The 24,484-nt window shown below is 44.6% G+C and overlaps 1 protein-coding gene across 5 annotated transcripts in view; it reads right to left on the bottom strand.

Moving 5' to 3' along the window:
* Window positions 1-516: 516 nt before the first annotated feature.
* The window catches only part of pdzrn3b (PDZ domain containing RING finger 3b), a 188,603-nt gene continuing 164,635 nt past the window's right edge, over window positions 517-24,484 (bottom strand). For all 5 annotated transcript variants that reach the window (XM_015959940.3, XM_054748449.2, XM_054748444.2 and 2 more), the window contains 7 exons: window positions 21,068-21,321; window positions 16,441-16,528; window positions 15,338-15,436; window positions 15,185-15,247; window positions 14,962-15,063; window positions 14,026-14,142; window positions 517-2,206 (listed from right to left, as the gene is read on the bottom strand). In XM_015959940.3, coding sequence (XP_015815426.3) covers window positions 704-2,206; window positions 14,026-14,142; window positions 14,962-15,063; window positions 15,185-15,247; window positions 15,338-15,436; window positions 16,441-16,528; window positions 21,068-21,321 — 2,226 coding nt within the window. In that variant the 3' untranslated portion in view covers window positions 517-703. The remainder of the gene's footprint in view (window positions 2,207-14,025; window positions 14,143-14,961; window positions 15,064-15,184; window positions 15,248-15,337; window positions 15,437-16,440; window positions 16,529-21,067; window positions 21,322-24,484) is intronic.

Below are 24,484 nucleotides of genomic sequence, written 5' to 3'. Positions count from 1 at the left end.
TACAAGACAAATCGTGGGCTAACTAAAGATTTGTTAAGCTGGTTTTCTGCTTAATACAGGAAATTCTACGAAAGCAAACGCAACTACAGGAGTGTCCAAACAAAAACGCTTCAGCGTGCGGAACATTTTTCTGTGAATGTTCAAACATACACAGGGATACCACGCCATGATTGCTGCACAGGAAAACAGACGAAACATCGCTGGTGGTGTTTAACTTTGGGAGATCAGCACCGTTCAGGAGGATTTACAACAATAAACCTGATCGTTTCATACAAAATTAGCCTTTTTCAGTTTACAAAATATGTTGTGCTCTGCCTTTCTGGGAAAAAAATCATTGTTTACACAAAAACAAAGTATGTGTAACTGTAAAATACTGACAAGAGATACATACACACATATATAAAGATATTTATATAGTACAAACAGAATAATGTAAATAGTGTAAATGCTGGCTGTTAAAGTTTGGCAGACGTTCGTTACACACTCGCAAACATTCCCATAAAGTCAACTGTTGTGTTTTTGTTGTTTCCAAAACTATTCAAAAGCTCAAAAGGTAAAAAAAAAAAAAAGACTGAAAACGGTTTTAAAAAGGATCAATATACAAAGTTGAGTCCTCTTCTGATGGAGCCGTGGAAAAGGTTTGTCCAAAAACGCTTTATTTACACAGAAAGTGTGTCAAGGAGCTGGCTCCACTCCTCACGGCTCACACCGTGGTCACCGACAGCAGGGAGTTGTAAACCCTCGTGCCATCCGGTGACTTGGTACCGTGGGTCAGCAGTTCCTGGATGGTCATCCAGTTATCAAATATTTTCTTGTTCCTCTTTTTCATCATTTTTTTATGGCTGAGTTCAATGATGTTAGGCTCTTTCTTGTCCTCGGTGCCGGGCTGGTCCTTCAGACAGTCAGCCCGGCTCTGCTTCATGAACTCACGGCGCTGCTTCTGCTCCTTGGCACGCACCGCGTGCTGCTTCCTCTCCTCCTTGCTCCAGTAGCGGCCCATCTTCAGCTCGCTGATGGCGTCATCGTCTGTGGTCATGCCACTGCGCTCCTCGTGGATCCGTATGGCGCGCTCCCTCAGCAGCTTGTCCCGAACGGGCCGCTTGGTGATGTATCTCGTGCCGTCGCTGCGGATCTTGACTTTCCACTCCATCTTGGGCTCCAGGTCGCTGGGGCTGATGGGATCTCGGCACATGCTGACCAGGCTCATTTGGCTCTGGGCGTACTCCACGGCTGACTTCTGTTGGATCAGCTGCATATAGCTTTGGTAGTGCTGGGCATGGGCGGGGATGTGAGCATGCTTGTAAGGAGAACGGGGTTGGGAAAAGCTGCGCCCGTTCTTACTTGGCTCTCCCAGCTTTCTCTCTCTGCTCTCGGACTGCAGAGCTCCATCAGGGTCCTTAGAGGAGCTTCTGCTCCTGCTGGGCACACTGGCCTCCTGGACAGGGGACAAGAGAGGTTTCAGCATCTTGCCGACAGAGTTGCTGGATGGTCCACCTGGGCCTGCATTCTCCACTCCTCGACGGAGGGAGTTATCTGGAGACAACTCCAGGGTGAGAGGAGTGCTACGGCAGCTCTCTCCGGTGTTGTATGCGCTGGAGCTGTCCTTGTCAGACTTCTCAGGCAGCTCTGTGATGTCTGAAAGCTCATGGCGCCTAGCATCTATGCTGGTGTTGTAGTTGCGGAAGCCGCTATTGTGGAGCATCCATGACTCTCGGCACTGCTCCCTCAGCTGTTGCATCTTGTGAGCTCGAACGATGTTGCGACACTCCAGCTCAATACAGCGCAGCTCCTCGTTAAGCAGCTCCAGCTCCTTGTCCACCCCTTCCTCCGCACCGGCTCCATGGCTGTACAGACCCTGAGCTCCACTGATCCCCATCTGACACTTCAGTTCCAGCAGTTCTCTGAAGCGTTCACATTCGTCCACCGGGATGCCCAGGAAGTCTGCGTCGGTGTAGTCTGCTGAGATGGACTCGCTGCTGAAGGGCAGGTCGGTGCTGCCGAGTGTGTCCTGGCTGTAGGTCAGCTTTCTGCAGCTGCCCAGTGTGTTGGAGGCTGTGGTCGTCTGATCATCGGCGAGGTTCTCCTGCTCGGAGCTCTCGTCGTTGCGTATGCTCTCGTCTGTGCGTCCAACCCCACTGTCCTTCTCATGGTGGTTGGAAAGCAACGTGGCGGTGTCTGTGGTACCTCCGTCCTCCTCGTGCTTCTTCTGTTAAGACAAAAGTGATAAATTAAACTCATCTGAACTTGGAATGTTCTTGTCATACCAGCTTCTAAGCAAGAACAAATAAGCTCAGCAGAAAACTAAAAGCAGAAACTAAGACCAATCTATAATTCAGCAGCTTGAGGAGCCATGTTTGGTGGCTATTTTCTGTTTGAGTTATCAAACACACACATCAGCATCTCAATCATAATGAAGTCTGAACTTTGGAACATTGCAGCACCGGGGTTCATTTTTCACTCGGCTTCTCTGGTGAGGATCTGCTGCTGTGTCTGAGACCAGTGTCTTATTTTCAGTCACATATTTCTAATGTCCAAATGAGACTGACAATGGTGTTTGTAAAATGTCTGAAAACATTAGTGACGGTTCTCAGGTTCTTGGCATTAGTAATACAGCTACATTTAATAATATGATAAACAGTAAAATCAATTCAATGTTTCTACATGAGATATGTGAAAATGATGTCGTAAATATAGTAAGAAAACTTCAAAACAAAAAATCTAGATATACATGAAATTGATCTAGAAATTATAAAAGAGGTTATTTTTTCTGTTGCAAGACCGTAATGTATATAACCTATCATTATAAATAGGTTCTTTTCCTAAAACTATTGAGCCAACAAAATGTTAGAAGTCAGAGTTGCACAACAGTAGGAGTCAGATTATGGAATACCTTGGACACTGGAATCAGGGCATGTAAAACTGTTAAGTCATTTAAGAAAATGTACGTCAAGAAGATGATGTCATACTACCATAATGACCGTATGTGAGCTAGTGTATCTGATAGATGTGAATGAAAATGTAATGTTCTTGCACAAGTTATAGTATTTAAATCTCTGTTTTGATCATTATCATACATTGACTTATTAAGATTACTGGTAGTTTTGTATAGTTGTCTTTAGTTCTGGGTATTTTTCCTCTCGCTGAATTATGGTTGTTGTTGCTCAATATATTTAAATTATTTATATTTTTTATCTCACTCTCATTTTTATTATTACATTACTTTCATCTTATTATTGTCATTTCTTTTCTCTTGAGAAGTAATGTGATTGAGTAAATAGGGTAGGCATAAAGGCTTCAGCCTACACCTTGTTAGTTACTATAATTGAGATTCTGTATTACTGTGTTCTTTCTTTTCCTTTTAAATGACCAAAATAAATAAATAAACAAATAAAAAAATCCCAATATTTAAAAAAGGGGGATAAACATTCTATAGAAAAATACAGACCAGTATCAATTATAGCACAGTTTTCAAAAATACTAGAGAAATTATTTGTGAAGCAGCTGGATATATATCATTAAAAATAAAATATTGAATGATGGTCATTGTGGTTTTAGAGAAAACAGAACCACTACATGTGCAATAATGCAGATGGTAGAGGAAATAGCGCAAGCCAGTGGAAATAAAAAATTCGCTATCGGTATTCTAGATTTAAAGAAGGCTTTTGATATCATTGACCACAGGAGACTTTCGAAGAAGATGGAGAATTATTGACTACGAGGTATAGCAAAGTCATGGATAGAGAGTTACTTAAAAGACAGACAACAGCGTGTAAAAATGAAAGATAATTTGGATTTACAGGTGTCATGGATTTTATCAAAATGTTTATCAATAACCCATTTCCTATAGTGAAGAGAGAAGGAGACAATGAGCAGACAAGTCAAACAGTTATAACTGTGGCAAAATGCCGAAGCAAATGCCTCGAACATCTGTTCACAACGTTTATTTATAGGGAGAGATAAGAGGTAGAGCGAGAGTCAATGTGTGTGTGTATGAGTAAGTGAGCATGCAGAGAGCAATACATTACATCCAGTTGATTGAGTCCATGATCAGGAATTAATAAACAGATTTTTCCATAACATTCCCTCCTGTTTATCCGAATAGGATAATCCAACAGAAGGAAGCAACAAAACAAAACAAAACCAAATAAGGAAAAATAAAAAGAAGTAAAATAATAAGGAATTTCATCCACATCCATTACTTGTCACCACTAACTATGAAAGCTACATCAATCACAAAAATCAAATAATAGAAGAGGGGTACACCAGGAAAGGTGATCATCTCAGTAGTCATAAGGGCCAACAGGTTACAAATCAAACTTAAAACAAAAATGATAAGCATCAAAACAAGAAAAATAATAAGTTAAGTAACAAACACCACAATCAGATATAAAAGGTTCAGAATCAACTCGAAAAGGCAACACAGCATAAGGTGCTGAAATCATATGTCTATTGCGGATTGTAATCTTAATCCTGCTGACTTGTCCAAAGAATAATTCCATTCAAAGCTCAATACAAAAACAGCAAAAAAGAAGAACAAATATAATAATATTGATGATTCCAATGAAAAATAATGAGTACAAATAAATTAATAAACACAAATAAGGCAAACACAACTGACAATAACATCTTACAGCAGTTCACAGAGATAGAAAACAGATTCAGCTAAATCAACACAATTACAAACTTAAAAAACTATTCCATACATACTGAAACAAATTTACTGTGATGCACAATTCCACGACTTATGGCAGTTCCTGTAGGGAGATTGGGAAGGGTCAGCAAAACCATATAATACACAGAAAACATCAGTTCGGTGTATTGAAACATCAGGTGAATTTAAATCAAAGCTCCTAGGTGCAGACGAATCTTTCAGTGAAGGAGGAAAAATGAAGGTGTAATATTAATTTACGCAGCTTTAACTATGGCAGAGCTGAGGCAATCCAGGCGTTCTTCATCAAAGTGCTTGTCCGTAGACTGGGAGTCTTGGTTGGAGAATTGGTTTTAAAGTCAGAGTCCTCTTCCATTGATCAGGATGGTTTCAGTCTTACGCTGATAAGTATCTTGAAGTCCAGGTCCGGAGCGTAGTAAGGTAGTTCGGAACATGAAGTGCAAAGTTCAAATTCTCAGTAGGAAGACCTCAGGGTCCTTCCGTGGCGTGTCGAGGTGGTTGTCCAATTGTCAGGGAGCTGATCTTGTCCACGAAAAGGTCCTACAGGTCTTTGACCGTGAAACCAGTCTGGAGATTTGGGTGCAGGTGCTTGAGGTAGTTGATCCTTTTTCAGCGTCTCTTCTTCACTGTGTCTTGTTGTAGTTGTTTCCAAGTGGTCTTCAGCCGAGGTGGATGCAGGTTACGTTGTCCTGTAGGTGGGCTCAGGGGGAGCTCCAATCTGTCATTTCAGTTCCAGTTCTAGTACCCCCTCAAATACTGCTGTCTCAGGTGTTTCATCAGGTGCTGCTGAGAGACGGCTCAAGTGCAGGGCCATGAGTACGACCACCAACATCAACAATGTGGTGAACCCATGAATGAGATGTGGAGTTCCCCAGGGGTCTGTAATAGGTCCAAAACTATTTATTTTATATAAATGACATACGCAAACACCACAGAAGTTTTCTAATTTATAATGTTTGCAGACAATACAAATTTAGTAGATGTAAAAAATCCTTTAACCCTCCCACTGTCCTAACGGGTGTGACCCCACGAGGAAAGTTGACCATTGAGCAGGGTTGATGGTTTGGGCAGCAGTAGCTCAACAGGTTGAGCAGGTTGTCCAGTAATCGTAAGGTTGCAGGTTCGATCCCGGCTCCGGACAGAGAATTCTGCTGTTGTGTCCTTGGACAAGACACTTAACCCCCCTTGCCTGCTGGTGGTGGTCGGAGGGACCGGTGGCGCCTGTGCTCGGCAGCCTCGCCTCTGTCAGTGCGCCCCAGGGCAGCTGTGGCTACATCGTAGCTCATCACCATCAGTGTGTGAATGAGTGTGTGAATGGATGAATGATACACTGTAGTGTAAAGCGCTTTGGAGTCCTTACTCTGAGAGGCGCTATACAAGTGCGGGTCATTTATCATTTATCCCTTGGGTCCACGTGGCAGGGGTGAGGAGTGAGCACCACTTCACCCCTGCCACATGGCCCTCAAGGGATAAACCATCAATCCTGCTCATGGTCAACTTTCCTCGCAGGGTCACCCATAAAGACAGTTGGAAGGTTAAAATGACTGAAAAAGGGTTAAATGTCCTCAAATCTTGGTTTGACGTGAATACATTATCACTGAATTAAAAAAATGGTATTTGGAATTAAAAATGTAAAAAATGGGGACTATAAATTTCATTTCATTTCATTTATTTATTTATAAAGCCCCTTCTGAGACCAGTGCAGATGCCCAAGGTGCTGAACACAACACAATAAAAGCATAAAACCACCACAATAAAATGTAGCAATCATAAAACCAACATAAAAAAAACAATTAAGAGAGAAGAGTAAAAACAAAAACTAAAATCCTGAAAAAGATTAAGAGGCCGGGGCTACGAAACCAGGTAAGAACTGCTAATCCTGGAATACCTTGACAAAAAAATGGGTCTTAAGGCAAGTCTTAAAAACCCCCAATGAGGGTGACTGACGCTCCACCAAAGGCAACTGGTTCCAAAGTGCAGGTGCCAACACCAAGAACGCACGGTCCCCCGTGACCTGCACTTGGTGCACCAACACATTCTCACACCCAAAGCGTCAAAATATGACGCGTGTGACCAAGCCTCAATATGACAATTCGGGATGCCATGCCCCAGTGTGTCAGGAGAGGACGCATTGAGGACGCACTGTCCCAGAGCGTCAGTGTCCGACGCCCGCGGTGAGACGGACATTAGAGCGACTTGTGAACTACCTAACCTTCCCCTCACCCCCATTCTAACCTTAACTCAGCAAAGTTACTGAGTTAAGTTTAGGATTGGGGTGAGGAGAAGGTTAGATCATGTAATAATGTCCGTTGGACCGCGGGCGTCAAATACAGACGCTAGTGGTGCCACGTGTCGCTGCGTGTCCCTGATCGCCCTCTCCTGATGCACAGGGGCATCCTGAATCGTCATATATTGAGGCTTGGTCACACGCGTCATATTTTGACGCTTTGGGTGTGAGAATGTGTTGGGTGCACGGAACCATCAACAGCTCCCTGCCGGCTGAGCAAAGGGCCCACGAGGGGGCATGTCTATGCAAAAAGTTGCCAAGATATGCTGGAGCCATTCCTTGTAAGGCCTTGTATGCCAGTACAAAGACCTTAAATTTTCCCCTGTATTGCACAGGCAGCCAATGAAGGGATGCCAACACAGGGGTGATATGCTCCCTGCGCCTAGTGCCTGTCACAAACCTAGCGGCTGAGTTTTGTACTAACTGCAAGCATGCTATCGCACCCTGACTGAGGCCGGCATACAATGCATTGCAGTAGTCGAGCCTTGAAAGAATAAAAGCATGTGTGACAGTCTATAGATGTACTCTGGACAGCAGGGGCTTAATTCTGGCTAGTCGGCGTAAATAAAAAAAACATGATTGCACAACCTGCTTGATTTGGGCGTCGAATTTAAGGGCTGAGTCCAGTTGTACTCCCAAATTTCGGATTGTGATCTTCACATTAGATGTAAAGGGCCCAGATTCACAGCATCGGATGGGTGTGTGGACATGCCAGGGCTAAGTACAATTACTTCAGTCTTAGCATCATTCAGATGTAAAAACTTTGTAGCCATCAAGGAGCGCACATCCTCTAAGGCATCTACAAGCTTTGATATTGATCCATCGACCCCCCGCTGAAGGGGGAGTTAGATCTGACAATCGTCAGCATAAAAATGAAAACGCATGCCAAACCGCCAAAGAAGATTCTCCAGTGGTATTAGATAGATGGAAAAAAGAAGCGGACCCAGTACAGACCTCTGCGGCACACCCCACTTGAGTCCCGCCCAGGTCGAGGAGGTTTCACCAACACTGACACAAAAACTCCTGTCGGATAAGTAGGAGCGTAGCCATTGTGGGGCTGCACTGGTAATTCCTGCCCAGTGTTGTAGCCGATCCAAAAGTATGTCATGATCAACAGTGACAAAGGTCGCAGAGAGATCTAACATAAAAAGAATGACAGCCTTCCCCCACATACTAAAAATACATCATTAAGAACCATTAAAAGTGCAGTCTCGGTACTGTGACTTGCTCTGAACCCTGACTGAAAGATCTCCCAGAGTTAATGAGTGTCTAAAAATGCAACCAACTGTAAATATACAACCCTCTCAAGCAGCTTAGATAAGTAAGGTGGATGTGAGATAGGTCTGTAATTGGCTAACACAGTTTCCTCCATCCCAAGGCCGGATTATAATATGGGCAAACTGGGCACAGGACCAGGGGCCCACAGCCACAAGGGGGGCAACATGAGCAGTAGTCTTTTTTTTGTGTGTGTGCAGCAATCTTAACGTTGGAGAAAAAAATTGACAAGTAATTAAAATTGTGCCCACATTTTCTAAGTTAACACACATCTCTATTAACAATGGTAGTTTCTGCTTCTTAACTGTTCCCCTGCTCCAGTCCCCTGCCTCTGTGCAGCAGCCTCAAACGCTCTGATGTGCCTGCAGCCTCTCAGAGTTCCTGCTGATCTAAACATTGAAAGAATCATTTCATTTTCTGTTCCTCACTTCTGATTAACTTCAATTGTGTCTGTTTGTTGCAACCACCAGGTACAAAAAAATAACTTGTTTTCATTTGACTATTTTTCTGTCCTGTGTCTGTTTATTATCTTCCTGCATCTCCTCTCAATCCTAAAGAAAAACTGCTACCTGGCTTCATATATATTCACCTCATGAATTACCTTTGAACTGCAGTTCAAAAAGATCTACCGACCGCAAAAATAGACGAGTGTGCTCCGCGCACAGACTGCACCAGTGAGGTGAATTTATCGGAGGACGAAACAGGTGATGCGCTCCGCTCCGCAGCAGCGAAACGCATCAGACGCAAATAAAAGACAGAAAACATAAAAGGATATGAGCCGACATAAATGGTCTTGTGTTAAATTTGTTTTTGAGGTGGTGACACTTTGAGAATGTTACTGTGGCCGTGCTCAGGACGCATCTGTCTGGAGCGCATCAACGATCAGAGCTCTGCGCTTCTTAGCTCTAAATAATCTCCAGAGAGTCCTCATAGATAATGTAATATAAGTAGAACCAGGATCTTTTTCGGGCTAAAAAATAGTCTTTAGTCCATCTTCCCTAATGTGTTTGTGGCCCTGCTGATTTTTCTAACTCTACCAGTTACAAATTGTGAAGGGGAACGATCATTTGCACAAATGGCAAGAATAAAAAATAACTGAGAACAACACAAACTCAATAGCGCCTCAGTGCACTGTCACTGATGGCTATTGAATTTCAGCTTGTCAGGAATCTGGACTTTGATGACACTGTAAATGAATTTACTAATAGAAAGGCCAGAAAGCAGTTTTTTCTGAAGGCAAGAGAGTGGACCCACAAAAGGAGACAAAAAGAGTAGGAAGAAGCCAGGAGTCAAGAGGAGGAAGGAGACAGGAGACAAGAGGAGGAAGGAGACAGGAGACGAGAAGAGGAAGGAGACAGGAGACAAGAGGAGGAAGGAGACAGAAGTCAAGAGGAGGAAGGAGACAGGAGACGAGATGAGGAAGGAGACAGGAGACGAGAGGAGGAAGGAGACAGGAGACGAGAAGAGGAAGGAGACAGGAGACGAGAGGAGGAAGGAGACAGGAGACGAGAGGAGGAAGGAGACAGGAGACGAGAGGAGGAAGGAGGCAGGAGACGAGAGGAGGAAGGAGACAGGAGATGAGAGGAGGAAGGAGACAGGAGACAAGAGGAGGAAGGAGACAGGAGACAAGAGGAGGAAGGAGACAGGAGATGTGGAGGAAGGAGACAGGAGACAAGATGAGGAAGGAGACATGAGACAAGAGGAGGAAAGAGACAGGAGACAAGAGGAGGAAGGAGACAGGAGACGAGAGGAGGAAGGAGACAGGAGACGAGAGGAGGAAGGAGGCAGGAGACGAGAGGAGGAAGGAGACAGGAGATGAGAGGAGGAAGGAGACAGGAGACAAGAGGAGGAAGGAGACAGGAGACAAGAGGAGGAAGGAGACAGGAGATGTGGAGGAAGGAGACAGGAGACAAGATGAGGAAGGAGACAGGAGACAAGAGGAGGAAGGAGACAGGAGACAAGAGGAGGAAGGAGACAGGAGATGTGGAGGAAGGAGACAGGAGACAAGATGAGGAAGGAGACATGAGACAAGATGAGGAAGGAGACAGGAGACGAGAGGAGGAAGGAGACAGGAGACAAGAGGAGGAAGGAGGCAGGAGACGAGAGGAGGAAGGAGACAGGAGATGAGAGGAGGAAGGAGACAGGAGACAAGAGGAGGAAGGAGACAGGAGACAAGAGGAGGAAGGAGACAGGAGATGTGGAGGAAGGAGACAGGAGACAAGATGAGGAAGGAGACATGAGACAAGAGGAGGAAAGAGACAGGAGACAAGAGGAGAAAGGAGACAGGAGACAATAGGAGGAAGGCAACAGGAGACAAGAGGAGACAGGAGAAAAGAGGAGGAAGGAGATGGAAGTCAAGAGGAGGAAGGAGACAAGAGACAGGAGGAGGAAGGAGATAGGAGACAAGAGGAGGAAGGAAACAGGAGACAAGAGGAAGAAGAAAACAGGAGACAAGAGGAGGAAGGAGACAGGAGTCAAGAGGAGGGGGGGGGGGTGGATCTACATTGTGCCCAGGGGATCCTGCAATGACAATCCGGCCCTGCTCCATCCCCTTCTTTTTCAACAGCGGTCGTACAACAGCCCTCTTAAAAGTAAGGAGGACCACACAAGAGGCCAGCCTGGTTTTTAAGATAACCAGTATATATGGGGCCAGAACAGAAAAAGCCTCCTTAAGCATCCTTGGGGGAAGAGCATAATAAGGGGAAGCAGAGGGTTTTTGCTAAGAAATGAGTTCCTCTAACTCTGTCATAGATATAGTTTGAAAGGCTGGCAGGTTTGCCCCAAGTAGCATAGGTGCCACGAAAACAGGAGTGTGGCCTACAATAGCAGCCCGAATATCACTATCTTGTCCACAAAGTAGTGAAGGAAATCTTCACATGTCCCGGCCATCGCAGCCGTGGACCCGGAATCAGAAGTTGCAATTTCCAGTACTGAATCAATCACCTTAAAGAGGGTGCTTGGGTCATGAGAATTTGATTCCACAATGTTGGCATACTATCTGATCCTTGCCTGTCGTATCACTTCCTGGTAATCAAAAGTGACTTTTTATAAATTTCATAGGACAGAAAAAGTTTGTCTTGCTTCCACTTTCGCTCAGCTCTCCTGCAGGCCTGCCTGGAGGCCTGGGTCTCATCAGACATCCACGGCTCTGCCCTATGCCCTCCTTTCCAAATCTTAAAGGGAGCAACGTCATCCAAAACAGATGTGCATAACATATCAAAACGAGTAATAAACTCTTCAACGGGGAGCTGGGCTAAGAAAAGATCCTGTCCTGCTAGATAAAAGCCCTCACTGAATCTTGCCACCTTAGGCCGGAGATACACCGGCCGCCGAAGCGCTGCGAAATTGGGACTGCCTTCATTCGGTGCCCTTGTTATCCTGTTCTATAGACCATATGGGCCACCGAAGCGCTGCGCGCCCAGCCCGCACCATACAGCGATCGTTTCGGTGTCTGCTCTATTTTTTTCGCGAGCTGCAGGTGAACCGCGTCAATTCTCGCAGGAAGTCAAACCTAGAGATAAGAGGCAGGCCGGTAAATTTAACAAAATAAAGCAATTGTTTCAAAAAACAATTCCGCGATAGTCAAATGTGTTCGTAAACAGACACTGCATAAAAACCACTCAAACACACACACACACACACAGCGAACTTGTGTGTGACCACGTGAAGGGGTTGTGGTTTTGGGTGTCTTTCAACCGGAGCAAACAGGACAGAGAGGCAGAAAGTCGTAGGCCAGCTATTAACAACTGGTTCACACCATAGGTTCACACACACAGGTATAAACACACACACAAACAGCAAGGGGGAGGGGGGTACCAAGGAAAAGAGCAGAGAAAAGACAGAGAGGAAATGGAGGACATCAAGTGGTTAAAAGAAAAACTACGAGGCGCGCTTCGACCGGAGCGGAGAAACAAGCGTCTGGTCTGAACTGAGGAGCAGCGGCCAAATTTTGTGAGTGCTTCGCCTCCCGGTGCTTCACGGCGCTTCGGCGTCCGGTGTGTCCCCGGCCTTAGCCGGATTTATGGCACGACTGCTCCTCTCAGGAAGAGAAGCTGGGATCTGCCGAGATGGAACACTAAAATTACATAAAATCGGAGAGTGGTCTGAGAAAACAGGCCTCAACGTGCCCACATTGATGGACTGAAGACCAGAGGAAAGAACTAGGTCAAGAGTGTGTCCCTTCACATGTGAAGAACCCTGAACCCACTGTGAGAGATTCAGGGAACTTAACAGGTGCAAAAAATCCTTGACAAATGAACACGTTCAAATATTGAAATTGAAAGTGTCTAAAACAAAATTTGTTGGTGTTTTGATTGACTCTAATTCATCTTAGAAACATCATTTAATTTATATTAAAGGAAAAATAACAAAATCTGTGGGACTGTTGAATAAAGTGTTAAACTCCAAGACTTTACGTTTTATTTACAACTCACTAATTAAACCTGACATGTCATACTGTATAGAAATATGGGGTTCAACCTTTAAAATACACATGAATAAAATAAAAACTATACAAAAAAGCTATTAGAATTATAAATAAGAGTATTTATTATGCTCATTCTGATGTTTTTAAAATCACAGATTATGAAAACAGAGGCTCTATACTATTATACAATTATGCAAATTATGTTTAGAGCAAAATTAATGTCTCTCCCTGAGAAAGTACAAATGTATTTTGCAAGGAGGGAGAGTAAAAATGATTTAGAGGTGTCTGTATGTTTATTGTACAGAAAGCCAAGAAAGGTATTAAAAGGAGATGTATCTCTATAATGGGAGTAACATTCTGGAATGAGGCTAAAATAGAATTTAAATGAGAAACTACACTTTCAGTTTTTAAAGTACTTATCAGTAAAAATAGTTTTGAAGAGTATTAATTCAAAGTTGGTGGATGTGTAGTAAGTAGGTTAGGCAACGCTTCTGCCTAAACATGTTCAGTCATGAAATGTTCAACAGTTAATGCAATTGTAGGTGAAATGAGTAGATACTACAGCAGATACCATATACAAGTGTATACATACATTCATATGTTTGTGGAGGTAAGGGCATATATGTATCTATATGTAGGATATGTTTCTGTTTACATGAATTACTTTTGATGATGCTGACTGAATAAAATTCATTCATTCATAGAATGTTGTTCTGTTGTCACGAGTTTTAAAAACACTGTAAAATTATGGTAAACAAATTTTCTCAAAATAGTTGCAGAGTCATCGGGGGCATAGGGTGGTTTCCACAAACCAAAAAAATACAGGAGGTGTGAGGCAACTCTGGAGGTTTAGAGACTTAAATGTCGGTAGAATGAGGGTTAAGTTGCAACCAGAAAATTTGTACGACAGACAATTGTTTATGTGTTTACTTCGTACGCCCCACATGACTCCACCATAGGTATAAAACTTCAGAAGTGTTAATTCAGTGTGATTCCAAGGAAGGATCGGCACCTGGCGCCATCTGGTCACCACTAGTCTCAGCCCAGTGAGATATTGGCTCAGCTCTTGTAAACATTGATTACTTCTCAACCTTTTTCTTGTCATGGTGATGTCTGAATTCATGTCAACTAGCAGGAATGTTGACTCTCGGAAAGAAATTCAGGAGTTTTAAAAGTGTTGTACTTCAGATTTCTTCTAAAAGAGACCGCACCAATGACCTCTGAGGTCACTGGCATTGTGGTAACACACCAGAATGCCCCAGAACAGCAAACCGGCCACTGAAGATAGTCCTGAAGATCAATAAAACTAAGAGAAATCCTGTGACACTTAAAGCTCAATACACTCTCTGTGTGTGTGTGTGTGTGTACCTGCTCCAGCATGCTGGCTGTGAACTGCATAGCCTGATGGTGCTGCTGCTCCAGCATGTCCATGTGGAGATCATCCAGGAAGTCGTTCCTGTCATCGTCCATCCAGCTGTCGTCCAGCTGAAGAAAAACGCCTCATTAGAATAAATGAAACCATCATAAATAAATAGAAGACATGGTCTTGAGTTGGAAAAGGGTAGAATGCCTTCTCCGGGTCAGGGAGGAGGTCCTGCCTCAAGTGGAGGAAAGATGGAGCGTTAGATCAACAGGTGGCTTGGTGCTGCATCTGCAGTGATGCGGGTGTTGTACTGCTCTGTCGTGGTGAAGAGAGAGCTGAACCAGAAGACATTTACTGGTTGATCTACACTCCTACCCACACCTATGGTCACAAGCTTTGGGTAGTGACCGAAACAATGAGATCATGGGTACAAGCGGCTGAAATGGGTTTACTCCGCAGAGCGGCTGGGCTCTCCCTTAGAGATAGGGTGAGGAGCTTGGTCATCCAGGAGGGGCTCAGAGTAGACCCACTGCTCCTCCACATCGAGAGGAGCCAGTTGAGGTTAGGTTTTCTGGGCATGTCCAACTGGGAGAAGACATAAAGGTAGACCCAGGACATGCTGGAAGGACTATGTTTCTCAGCTGGCCAGGGAACACCTTAGAATTCCTCTGGAGGAGCTGGCCCAAGTGGCTGGGGAGAGGGAAGTCTGGACCTCCTGCTTAGGCTGGTGCCCCTGTGAGCCGACCCCGGATAAGTGGCTGAAAATGGATGGATGGATGGATAAAAGGCAGAGGAAGCTTTTCTCTGCTATTCTGTTCTATTTGTTGGCATAAGAACACAAAATTGCCTGAAAAACCACGCCCTTCCCAGAATAAGTTATATTCCACGGTATTAGCTTCCATTAGCTCCTGCTAAACTCAAACACACAGCATGCTACTTGCCTGGATCTCTGGTCTGGCCACCAACAGAGAGATGTTCTGGTTGCCCTCACTGGTCAGAAGCACCACAGCGTCCTCCCGATTTTGGATCTCAACACCATTTATCTTAATGAACACAGAAAAAGAAGAATCTATACATCTGGGTTGTTTTTTCTTCTCCCTCCAACACTGTAACAGTTGTTTTCTGTTTGTGCAGCAGCCCAGACTGAAGCACAGATGCTCTCACCTGTATGATTTTATCTCCTTCTCTGATTCGGCCATCCTTTGCAGCGATGCTGTTGGGCTCAATCTGAGGTGAAGAGGTAAACGATGAGTGTGAACATCGTCCCTGCTGGTGGAATCATTTGTTCTTGTTTTCCCAGCGTTAGAACCGATTTACCTCACTAATGTAGATCCCAGCCTCGTCTTCATCATCCGTCCTGTAACAGATGGTCAGGCCGAGTTTGTCCTGGACGTTGGCTCGGTACAGATCCACCTCCTGGTGAGACACAAGGAAATATTCATATTAGTATAAATGTGAAGCAGAAAATAGCAGTGAGTTGGTAAATTTGTGATTCTAGACAAAGTGAAGGTATTGTCTGAGAAATGGGACCAAGAGAGCAACAGCGACCCATCAATCACTGTAATGAATCTTTCAGCTGGACGCAGGGAGGCCATCGGCTTTCCTCGGAGGCCCGATGACAGCATGAGAAATGATGCTGTGGCCCGCAGACGGCCAGAGAGCCGTTTTTCACTTTGTCAACACCTGTAATCTTACAGATACAGATAGTTACGAGCGACGCTGGTCTGAGGGCAGCTGCAAGGGTTAACCCCATAAAGCTGGAGGGTTTTAGTAAGAATTTATCTTTGGAAGTGTCTATTTGCAACAACAGCGTAAAAATCTACTTTTCCAGAATTCCAGCCTGCACTAAATCATTCTGAGGGCCGCTAACGGCCCGCTGGCCGGGCTCTGAACGCACCTGACATAACGATTCACGTATTCTTTAATCCAAAATACCACGACTCTAAGGTCAGTTTATTCATCCTTAGCTGCTTTGATCTCAGCTCAATAGACAGTATTAGTACCAGACGGCAGGTGATGGAGGTTTAATAAGAGGGGGTGGTGGGGTTGTTGGAGGTCAGTGAAGGTGAACAACAGCAGTTAGACCACAGCATCATCCAGCCATTGTTAGCATCATCAGATCCATCACTGTAGCTCTGTTATCTGCTCCATCTAATTACCCACCAGACCTCTCCTTCGCCGTGTAACCAAAGAGGAACACTTATTAATTCCTGTCACTAAAACATAATAATATAAAAAAACATTCAGCCCTAATAAAGTCTGGGCTTTGATTTAGATGTCACCCTCCACCAGGGTGAGGGCTCCAGGATCCATCATGATCCGTCACGCCGCCGGCGTGGAGAAAGCAGGATGACGCTAGCTTTACTCATCTTTTTTATTGAGAAACCAGTGGGTAAATCCAGACATAGGTGATGTTTTACCTCATATTCCAGCCCCTCACGCTCAATGTCCTGTTGAATGCCCTCTAGGAAGTCATTGGGGTCAAAATAGGCATGTCCAGGAGAATGTCTGAGGAAGAATAAAAGAGCATGTTCAATAAACTGGAGAATAGTTGAGATGATCAACATTTGTATAGATTAGAGACAGGACTGGATCTAGACGTTGATGCAAAAGTAGGTCCAAACAACCCTAGTGGCTCGTTTCAGGATAGCTTAATGCTTTATTTATACACTGCTCACAAAAATTAAAGGAACACTTTAAAGAAACACATTAGATACATCATATCTCAATATGAGGTTGGATATCTATACAAATAACGACAGGGCAATGTCTTAGGAACAAAAGGATGCCAAGTCTTTTAATGGAAATAAAAGTTATCAGCCTACAGAGGGCTCAATTGTGTAGACACCCTAAAATCCGAGTGAAATGAAGATGTGGCAGGCTAGTCCTTTATTTCAAAAACTTAATTTCTCCAACTCAAAATTGCTTTTCAGTATCTTGCGTGGCCCCCACGAGCTTGTGTGCATGCTTGACAACGTCGGGGCATGCTCCTAATGAGACAACGGATGGTGTCTTGTGGCATTTCCTCCCAGATCTGTGTGAGGGCATCCCTGAGCTCTTGTACAGTCTGAGGAGCAACCTAGCGCCACCTAATGGACCGAAACATAATGTCCCACAGATGTTCTATTGGGTTTAAGTCAGGGGATCGTAAAGGCCATTCAGTTGTTTCAATTCCTTCATCCTGCAGGTACTGCCTGCATACTCTTGCCACATGAGGCTGGGAATTAGGAGAAAACCAGGACCTACTGCATAAGCGTAGGGTCTGACAAAGGGTTCAAGGATTTCATCTCGATACCTTATGGCAGTCAGAGCACCATTTCCTAGGCAGTAGAGGTCTGTGCGTCCCTCCATGGATATGCCTCCCCAGACCATCACTGACCCACCACCAAACCTGTCATGTTGAATGACGTTGCAGGCAGCATAACGTTCTCCTTGTCTTCTCCAGACTCTTTCACGTCTGTCACAGGTGCTCAGGGTGAACCTGCTCTCGTCTGTAAAAAGTACCGGGCGCCAGTGGCGGACTTGCCAATTCTGGTGTTCTTGAGCAAATGCCAGTCGAGCTCTACGGTGCTGGGCAGTGAGTACAGGGCCCACTACAGGACGTTGGGCCCTCAGGCCATCTTCATGAAGTCTCTTCCTGATTGTTTGGGTAGAGACATTCACACCAGTGGCCCTCTGGAGGTCATTCTGTAGGGCACGAGCAGTGCTCAGCCTGCTCCGCCTTGCACAAAGGAGCAGGTATCGGTCCTGCTGATGGGTTGTGGACCTTCTGCGGCCCTGTCCAGCTCTCCAAGAATAACCACCAGTCTCCTGAAATCTGCTCCATGTTCTGGAGATTGTGCTGGGAGACACATTAAACCTTCTTGCTGCAGCACGTGTGGATGTGCCATCCTGGAGAAGTTGGACAACCTGTGCAACTTCTGCAGGGTTAAGGAATCGCCTCATGCTGCCAGTAGAGAGCCACAACTAGCACGAGTGGAAAACCAGCCGAAAAAGATCAAGAGGGAGAAACTTGAAATGACCTCTACATGTTAAAGCAGTCCTGTTTTGAGGGTTTTGTAATTGTTGCGACTTTAGTGCACCTGTCGTTAAGTCCATGAACACCAATACAGCTGACAGTGATTAACAATGCCCTCAGCTGCTTAATCAACCAGGAAATTATCAGACAGGTTTAATTGATTTCATGCCAGGTCCAATTAAAAAAAGTGTTCCTTTATTTCTTGTGAGCAGTGCACACACACACACACACACACACACACACACACACACACACACACACACACACACACACACACACACACACACACACACACACACACACACACACACACACAGACATACATGTGTGTGTAAGAGGTGTGAATCTTCACTTGTCTCCTGATTCGATTACGATTATTGGGTCAACGATTCAATTCGATTCAATATCCCGATTATTTGATATTAATTTGTTTCCATCGATAAATAAAAATAAAAAGCTATTATCTTTCATTTATTTATTTTTATTTTTAATAAAAAACATAACTGACACAACCTGCCATCCCTCAAAAGCTCTCCGTTAACAGGTTAGGACAAAACATTTTAAACATTTAAGAAAATTTAACAAAGTAAAACATCTGTTTCCTCGTTCAACACCACGCCTCAGGCTGAGAAAAACACGCTTTGCAAAAACTCACAAAATCTAAAAAAGTACTGAAACCCTACAGGACACATAATGTAATAATACAATTCATAATGGGTTCATATATGAGTGTTTAATGTCTCTGAGCAGCTCTAGAGTCAAATATTTATGCCACAGTTGAAGGGTGTCAGAAGCAACACCAAATGAAATGTTTGACTTAGTTTGTTATTTTATTTGAACCCAGTGGTTCATTTCTGAAATGTTGGAGAATGAATCAAGTTCTGTTTGATGCAGAAAATAAAACAAATTCTACACTCCAATAATATTTAAGATGTGCGTTTTATTCTTTCTTGTAATAACACCAGCAGAAGGCTGTGGGCTGGATTAGGATTAAATTACCCAGCTGATGGATCTCCTTCACTAACCAGCTAACTACAAACATTTCCACTACCCTGTCCTGTGTGACCCTCACCATGTGACCCTCATGTCCATGCTGTCTCTGGAGGAGCAGATAGGAGACAAGATCTCCTGTAACTTAAAATGAACCAAAGCTTCCTCCCAGCTTCTCTTTAAGATGAATTTAACATCAGTTTATCATCATGAAACAGAAGAATAAAGTGGAACTAAACTTCTATCTTCTATTTCTCTCTCCTGTTAACTTCACAGTGTCCATAAATAAAAGAAACAGATGATTATGCTGCTGCTGCTGTCACTGACCCCGCCCCCTCCCCAAGACCGGATCTCCAGACCTCACAACGCTCGGTCTGACTGAGCGCTTCCAGGATAAATAATCTCTCTCTCTCAGTTGCTATGCGAGCGAGCGGAGGGCGCCGCGTGACAGCCTGCTCAATTAACATAGTTCATGGCCCAAATCCAACAGAACCGGTCGGGCGGATTCGGTTCCGGTTCGGTCTCAGGTTACAACTCCATCGCTCAGCCCTGCAGTACCGCATAAAGGTGGAACCACTTGGTAAACGTGGAGGACGCTCACTCTGACAGATGTGGATGGTGCGCTGGTGCCGCCGTTAAATAAAACAAAACAACATTTCACTATAATCGATTATGGCGTACTCTTCTACGATGCAGAATAGTTTATTTCCGCATCCCGATGCATCGATTATTTGATTATTTCATATAAGTGAAGCAAAAAGAACTGAAAGAATCAGACATGCAGACTCTCAACCTGGAGGCTAAACACAAATTAACAGGCTGGACTTTTAATTTGACTCAGAAATCAACTAAACAAATCACCCCTGAGCCCCCCCCCCCCAAGACTCATACACACACAAAGATACATTTGCAAACAAACATAAAAGCACGTGCGCGCATGCACCCACACATGCATGCACGTGCACACACAAAAAAGCACTCGCATGCTCTCACACACCTACACAAAAAACACACGCATGCACAAATGCACATGAAGGCCTGTACGTACACACACACACACACACACACACACACACACACACACACACACACACACACACACACACACACACACACACACACACACACACACACATGTAATGTGCCCTGGAGGAGCTGTCATCTAAGGTGAGTGGCAGGATTTTTCTCTCTGAACATCCAGCTCCTCCTAAGTGATCATTGCTAGTTCATCCCCAAATTAGATAAGCTCATTCACTCAATTAACTGCTGAGGCAAAAGGCTGTGTTGGATGACAAAAACTTAGGTGACCTTTCCAAAGCTGCCAGGTTTGGTCACTGATATATCAAGCTTCTTCTTGCTTAAAGGGATCAGTAAAAAGACTAACAATGCTTTCAGGTAAAACAGCAAGAATTTCCATCCTGCTGGATGAAGAAAAACCCACATCTGTGGCAAGAAACGGTCCATTTCGGGGCATAAATTCTAAAGAAACAGCACGATGAAAATCATTCAATATGATGAGGTGTTTTAGATGGACTTAGCTTATTCAGCTCACTGACCATCAATAAAAATCACAAGTAGAAGAAAAAGACTTTAGCTTTTTTAATGGCATCATGTTGGAGCCTGGACGCAAAAGTAAGAGAGTAATGTCTTTGGAGGCGAGGCCAAAGCTAAAACCAGAGTGAATATCAGTGCAGTCTACATTCGTTTGAGGGCGTTAAAGGATGCTACGAAACCACAGACAGATGGTGGCCTGACTTTGTTGCTTCTGGACTTCTAAGTAATAATATTTGTTGACTCCTCTGAAAATCCAAGTATGCTCTGATTGGTCCTGATCAGGTTTCGTCCACCATTTTAACATCAACTTCCTCCTCCATGCAGGAAGGATTAATGACCTCAAAAAAATAAAAATAAACAATTCCAGACAATTATAAACTAAACAACATAATTATCATGCTCCTTCTAACATAAGAAAAAATTAATATTTTATCTTATTCTGAAACAGAGTGCTTTTGATCCCCACGAGGCCAGCTGGTACTCACTCCTCCGGCAGCAGAAACTCCTCTAGCTCCGTCATCGGTGGTGAGGTGGGAGGCAGCTTGGCCAGGGCCATGATGTGCTGGAGAGTGATGTCGGTCTGAGTGCTGATGTCTGACACCTGGGTGTCTGCCACGGGGCTGACCAGTTTGGGATGCGGGGCCCGACGCAGAACCTGGACCACGATGGGGTCCTTGGCGGTGCGGAACGCCTCCACAGCCTGTTCATGGGTGGCCTTTGACAGATCCTTACCGTTAACCTGAGAGGAAACACACCACAGATTTATGTGACTGAAACGTTCAGTAACAGTTTTAATTTAAATCACTCATGAGCCGTAGTGTCCACACAAACCCAGCCGCTCTGTTCTGTCTCGTTACTGCCACGACATTTTACTTAACAGGGTCACAGTTGGGCCAAGTTGAATTCACCCCTAATTAGGAAGAGTCTCTCTTAAATTAATCAAGATCATTAGAGCTGTGGCTGCATGAAGGATTACTCTTTTAGCTCAGTAATTTCTCAGCCGGGGATAAACTTGACCTCGATGGTGGGGGGACACAGGGCATTAACCTGAGGAGATTTATTTCAAAAGGCTGCGGTATGCCGAAGAGGTGAGGCCAATTAAATGTGCTTGAGCTATATGGATCCTCTGTGTACAATGCCTCTAAAGTCCAAGAACCAAAAGAGGAGGATGTAGGTTGTTTACACATCTGATTGTCTAGTAGACTGCACCACAAGTGACATGATTTGATGGGGTTGCAATATTCTGTTGTATCCAAATACTGTAAGATTCACTAGAATCGTGGGCTCCCCACAATAAGCCTGTTTCCATGAATTCTGGGACAATTCTGGGAGAGTGGAAGGTGACAGGGAAATGCGGTAGCTCGGTCCTCTCAGCCGTTGCGTTTCCATACAAAATCAGCTCTTTGAGGACTTTGCTAGGACATCAACATATCGCAATCGTTTCAGCGGTGATTGATGTCACTGATCAGCACAACAAGGCACCCACAGCAGCAGAGAATAGCAGCTATGGTATGTTGTTACACACAGCGAAGGCAGCGATGACTGAGAGCTTTCTTCCATTTTACTTCACCATTAAACTTCCAGTTTTACTAAAGCCTTCTATGCTGGACCGCCTCGGACCACAAGTTTGCATTTGGTTCTGACATTGGCAGCCAGGTTCAGCGGCGGGACCAGGAAACATGAACACATCTACTTGCTTGGTTGGCTTCCCGTCGGGCACTAGACCGTAGGCAGAAATATGAAACAGCAAGTTCCCTCCGTTCTGCAGGTCATTGCATGTCGAGCGGTGCGTGGTTGAAGAATAGCACCAGTACCCACTCTGTTGGCGCCAAGAATATGGAACGAGCTCCCTCTGGATGTTAGGAAGGCAGAGTTTTAAATCTCGTCTGAAGATGTATTTCCTTGCACCGCCTTCAAATTCACAGGCTGTTGTTGTATTGCATGCTTTATTTATTTATAAGTGTATTTTTTATTGCTTTTACTAAAGTTTTTATTGGTTTTTTAGTGCATCAGTGTTTCCTGGTACATGTGAAAGCACTTTAGAAATACAGTAAATGAAATGAAATAAAGCCGGCTGTTTGGCGACATCTGCTGATAGAATTTCCCACTGAGCTAAAACCAGTCAGCAAGGGTTCATTCCGAGTCCCACCCAGCGACTCTGTCGGGCCATTTCTGAGTACAAACCCCAAGGTCGGTTTGTACTGCAATGACCCAGAAAGTGGTCCTTACTGGCTGGCCCAATGAAATGCCGACACACACATTCTGTGAAGGTCCAGAGAAGGAGTTCTGATAGTGGAAACCAGCCCAATGCCCTGCTTTGTATCCCACTTCCTGCATTCTGATCACACAAAGCACTCTAAGACCTAAATTTTAAGGTGGACCAGAATTCGCTTGTGCATTCATGCTACCTCCTCGAACTCCTGATCAGTTATGTCCACCTCGTTTGAAAGCTCAGCACAGCTTGGGGGTTTAGCAGTAGCCCTGTTCATCAACATTTTATAAACCGACACCAGCAAAAGAGTCCAGATGGAACCCAACAGGACTGGTTACAGACAGGCCAAAAGTCATCTTGCCGTAACTCCAATCTTCCCAGTTTCAGAGCTATGCATGCAACATTATTTTAAATCCTTTTACATGACTGTCCATTTAAAGTTGTGGTTATTTACAAGCACACATTTCACCACCCACAGCAGAATGGCTCTGCAGATCACCTAGAGAGTTTTTCTTCATCTCCCGGCCCCTTCTACCCCCGCTGTACCCAGCTTAACTTTGTGCAGCTCGATCGGACGCTAAACAAGCTCTTATTCCTCCAACCTGCTGCATGTCACGGGTCCGTTTTCACCAGCACATAATTATATCTGTTTCCTTTTTGAATACGGTGTGGAGAAGGAGCCGATGGCAGAAGGTATATAGGCACACTTTTAGTAGATTTGCTTATTTTTTCAAACCGAGGCTGTTCAGGCCAGAGCTTGATTTAAAATGTGGAGTCATAGCATCAAAGAGGACATCTCCTTACTGCTTTATCTTGAATTACCCCTTCCTAAAATGGCCCATTTGCGTTCATCTCCCACTGTGAGCCATGATGTTGCACGTCAACGGAGGAGCACAAGTCTTTGTGCTGCCCCCACACTAGACAGACCTGGTTGCCAGGACTCTCGGGGCTCCACGAAGGCAGTGAAGCAGAGACAAAAGCCTGTAGCCTCCAGCTTGCTGAGACGGAAGCACTCTGCCTCACTGCTCCTCACAGGAGAAAATTCTCCCCCCCAGCTGTGAACTGGGAGGGAGAGCCCTCAGCCTATTCACTTGGCTCACCTCTGACACAGAACAGCCCTTTGCCACACACTGGGAGCCACCCAACACTCCTCTGGCACAGCACATGAAGCCTAGCCACTACTGAGCTCCTCCAACTGTAGCGTGATAAACTCGTGTCGTAACTTGGGACACACTTGAAGCTCCAACAACTCTATCTGCATCAAGCCCCTGCAGCCAAACAGACCTGGTGTTCACAAGCGCACAGGTCTGAAAACCTAAACCGTGTGAGGACTTGAGCTGCGGGGAACACAGTGAGGACTGATGTGCAGAAATGGCTGTGGAAACATCCACTGCATGCTCTAGAGTAGTGTTGTCAAAAAAATCGATACCTAGATATAAATCGTTACTAAAAGTGGTATCTAAATTAGATATTCCATCCCTGTGGTATCGATATTATGGACTATTATACACAGCCTTCTTCAAGTACACCGACACGCACGACAGCCAGATGCCGTAAAGCAGCCTCCGCCTCCCAGACAAACAGAAGAAGACGCATGGCTACATTGCAATTTCCCACGCGAGTTGTCTCCGATCCAAGTTTTGTCTGCCAAATAAATAAACAAAAACATAAACAGCGAATTTGGGAGGCG

The sequence above is a fragment of the Nothobranchius furzeri genome, chromosome 3 (genome assembly GCF_043380555.1).
Source record: "Nothobranchius furzeri strain GRZ-AD chromosome 3, NfurGRZ-RIMD1, whole genome shotgun sequence".
Lineage (NCBI taxonomy): Eukaryota > Metazoa > Chordata > Actinopteri > Cyprinodontiformes > Nothobranchiidae > Nothobranchius > Nothobranchius furzeri.
This window is presented reverse-complemented; position numbering and strand designations above follow the sequence as displayed.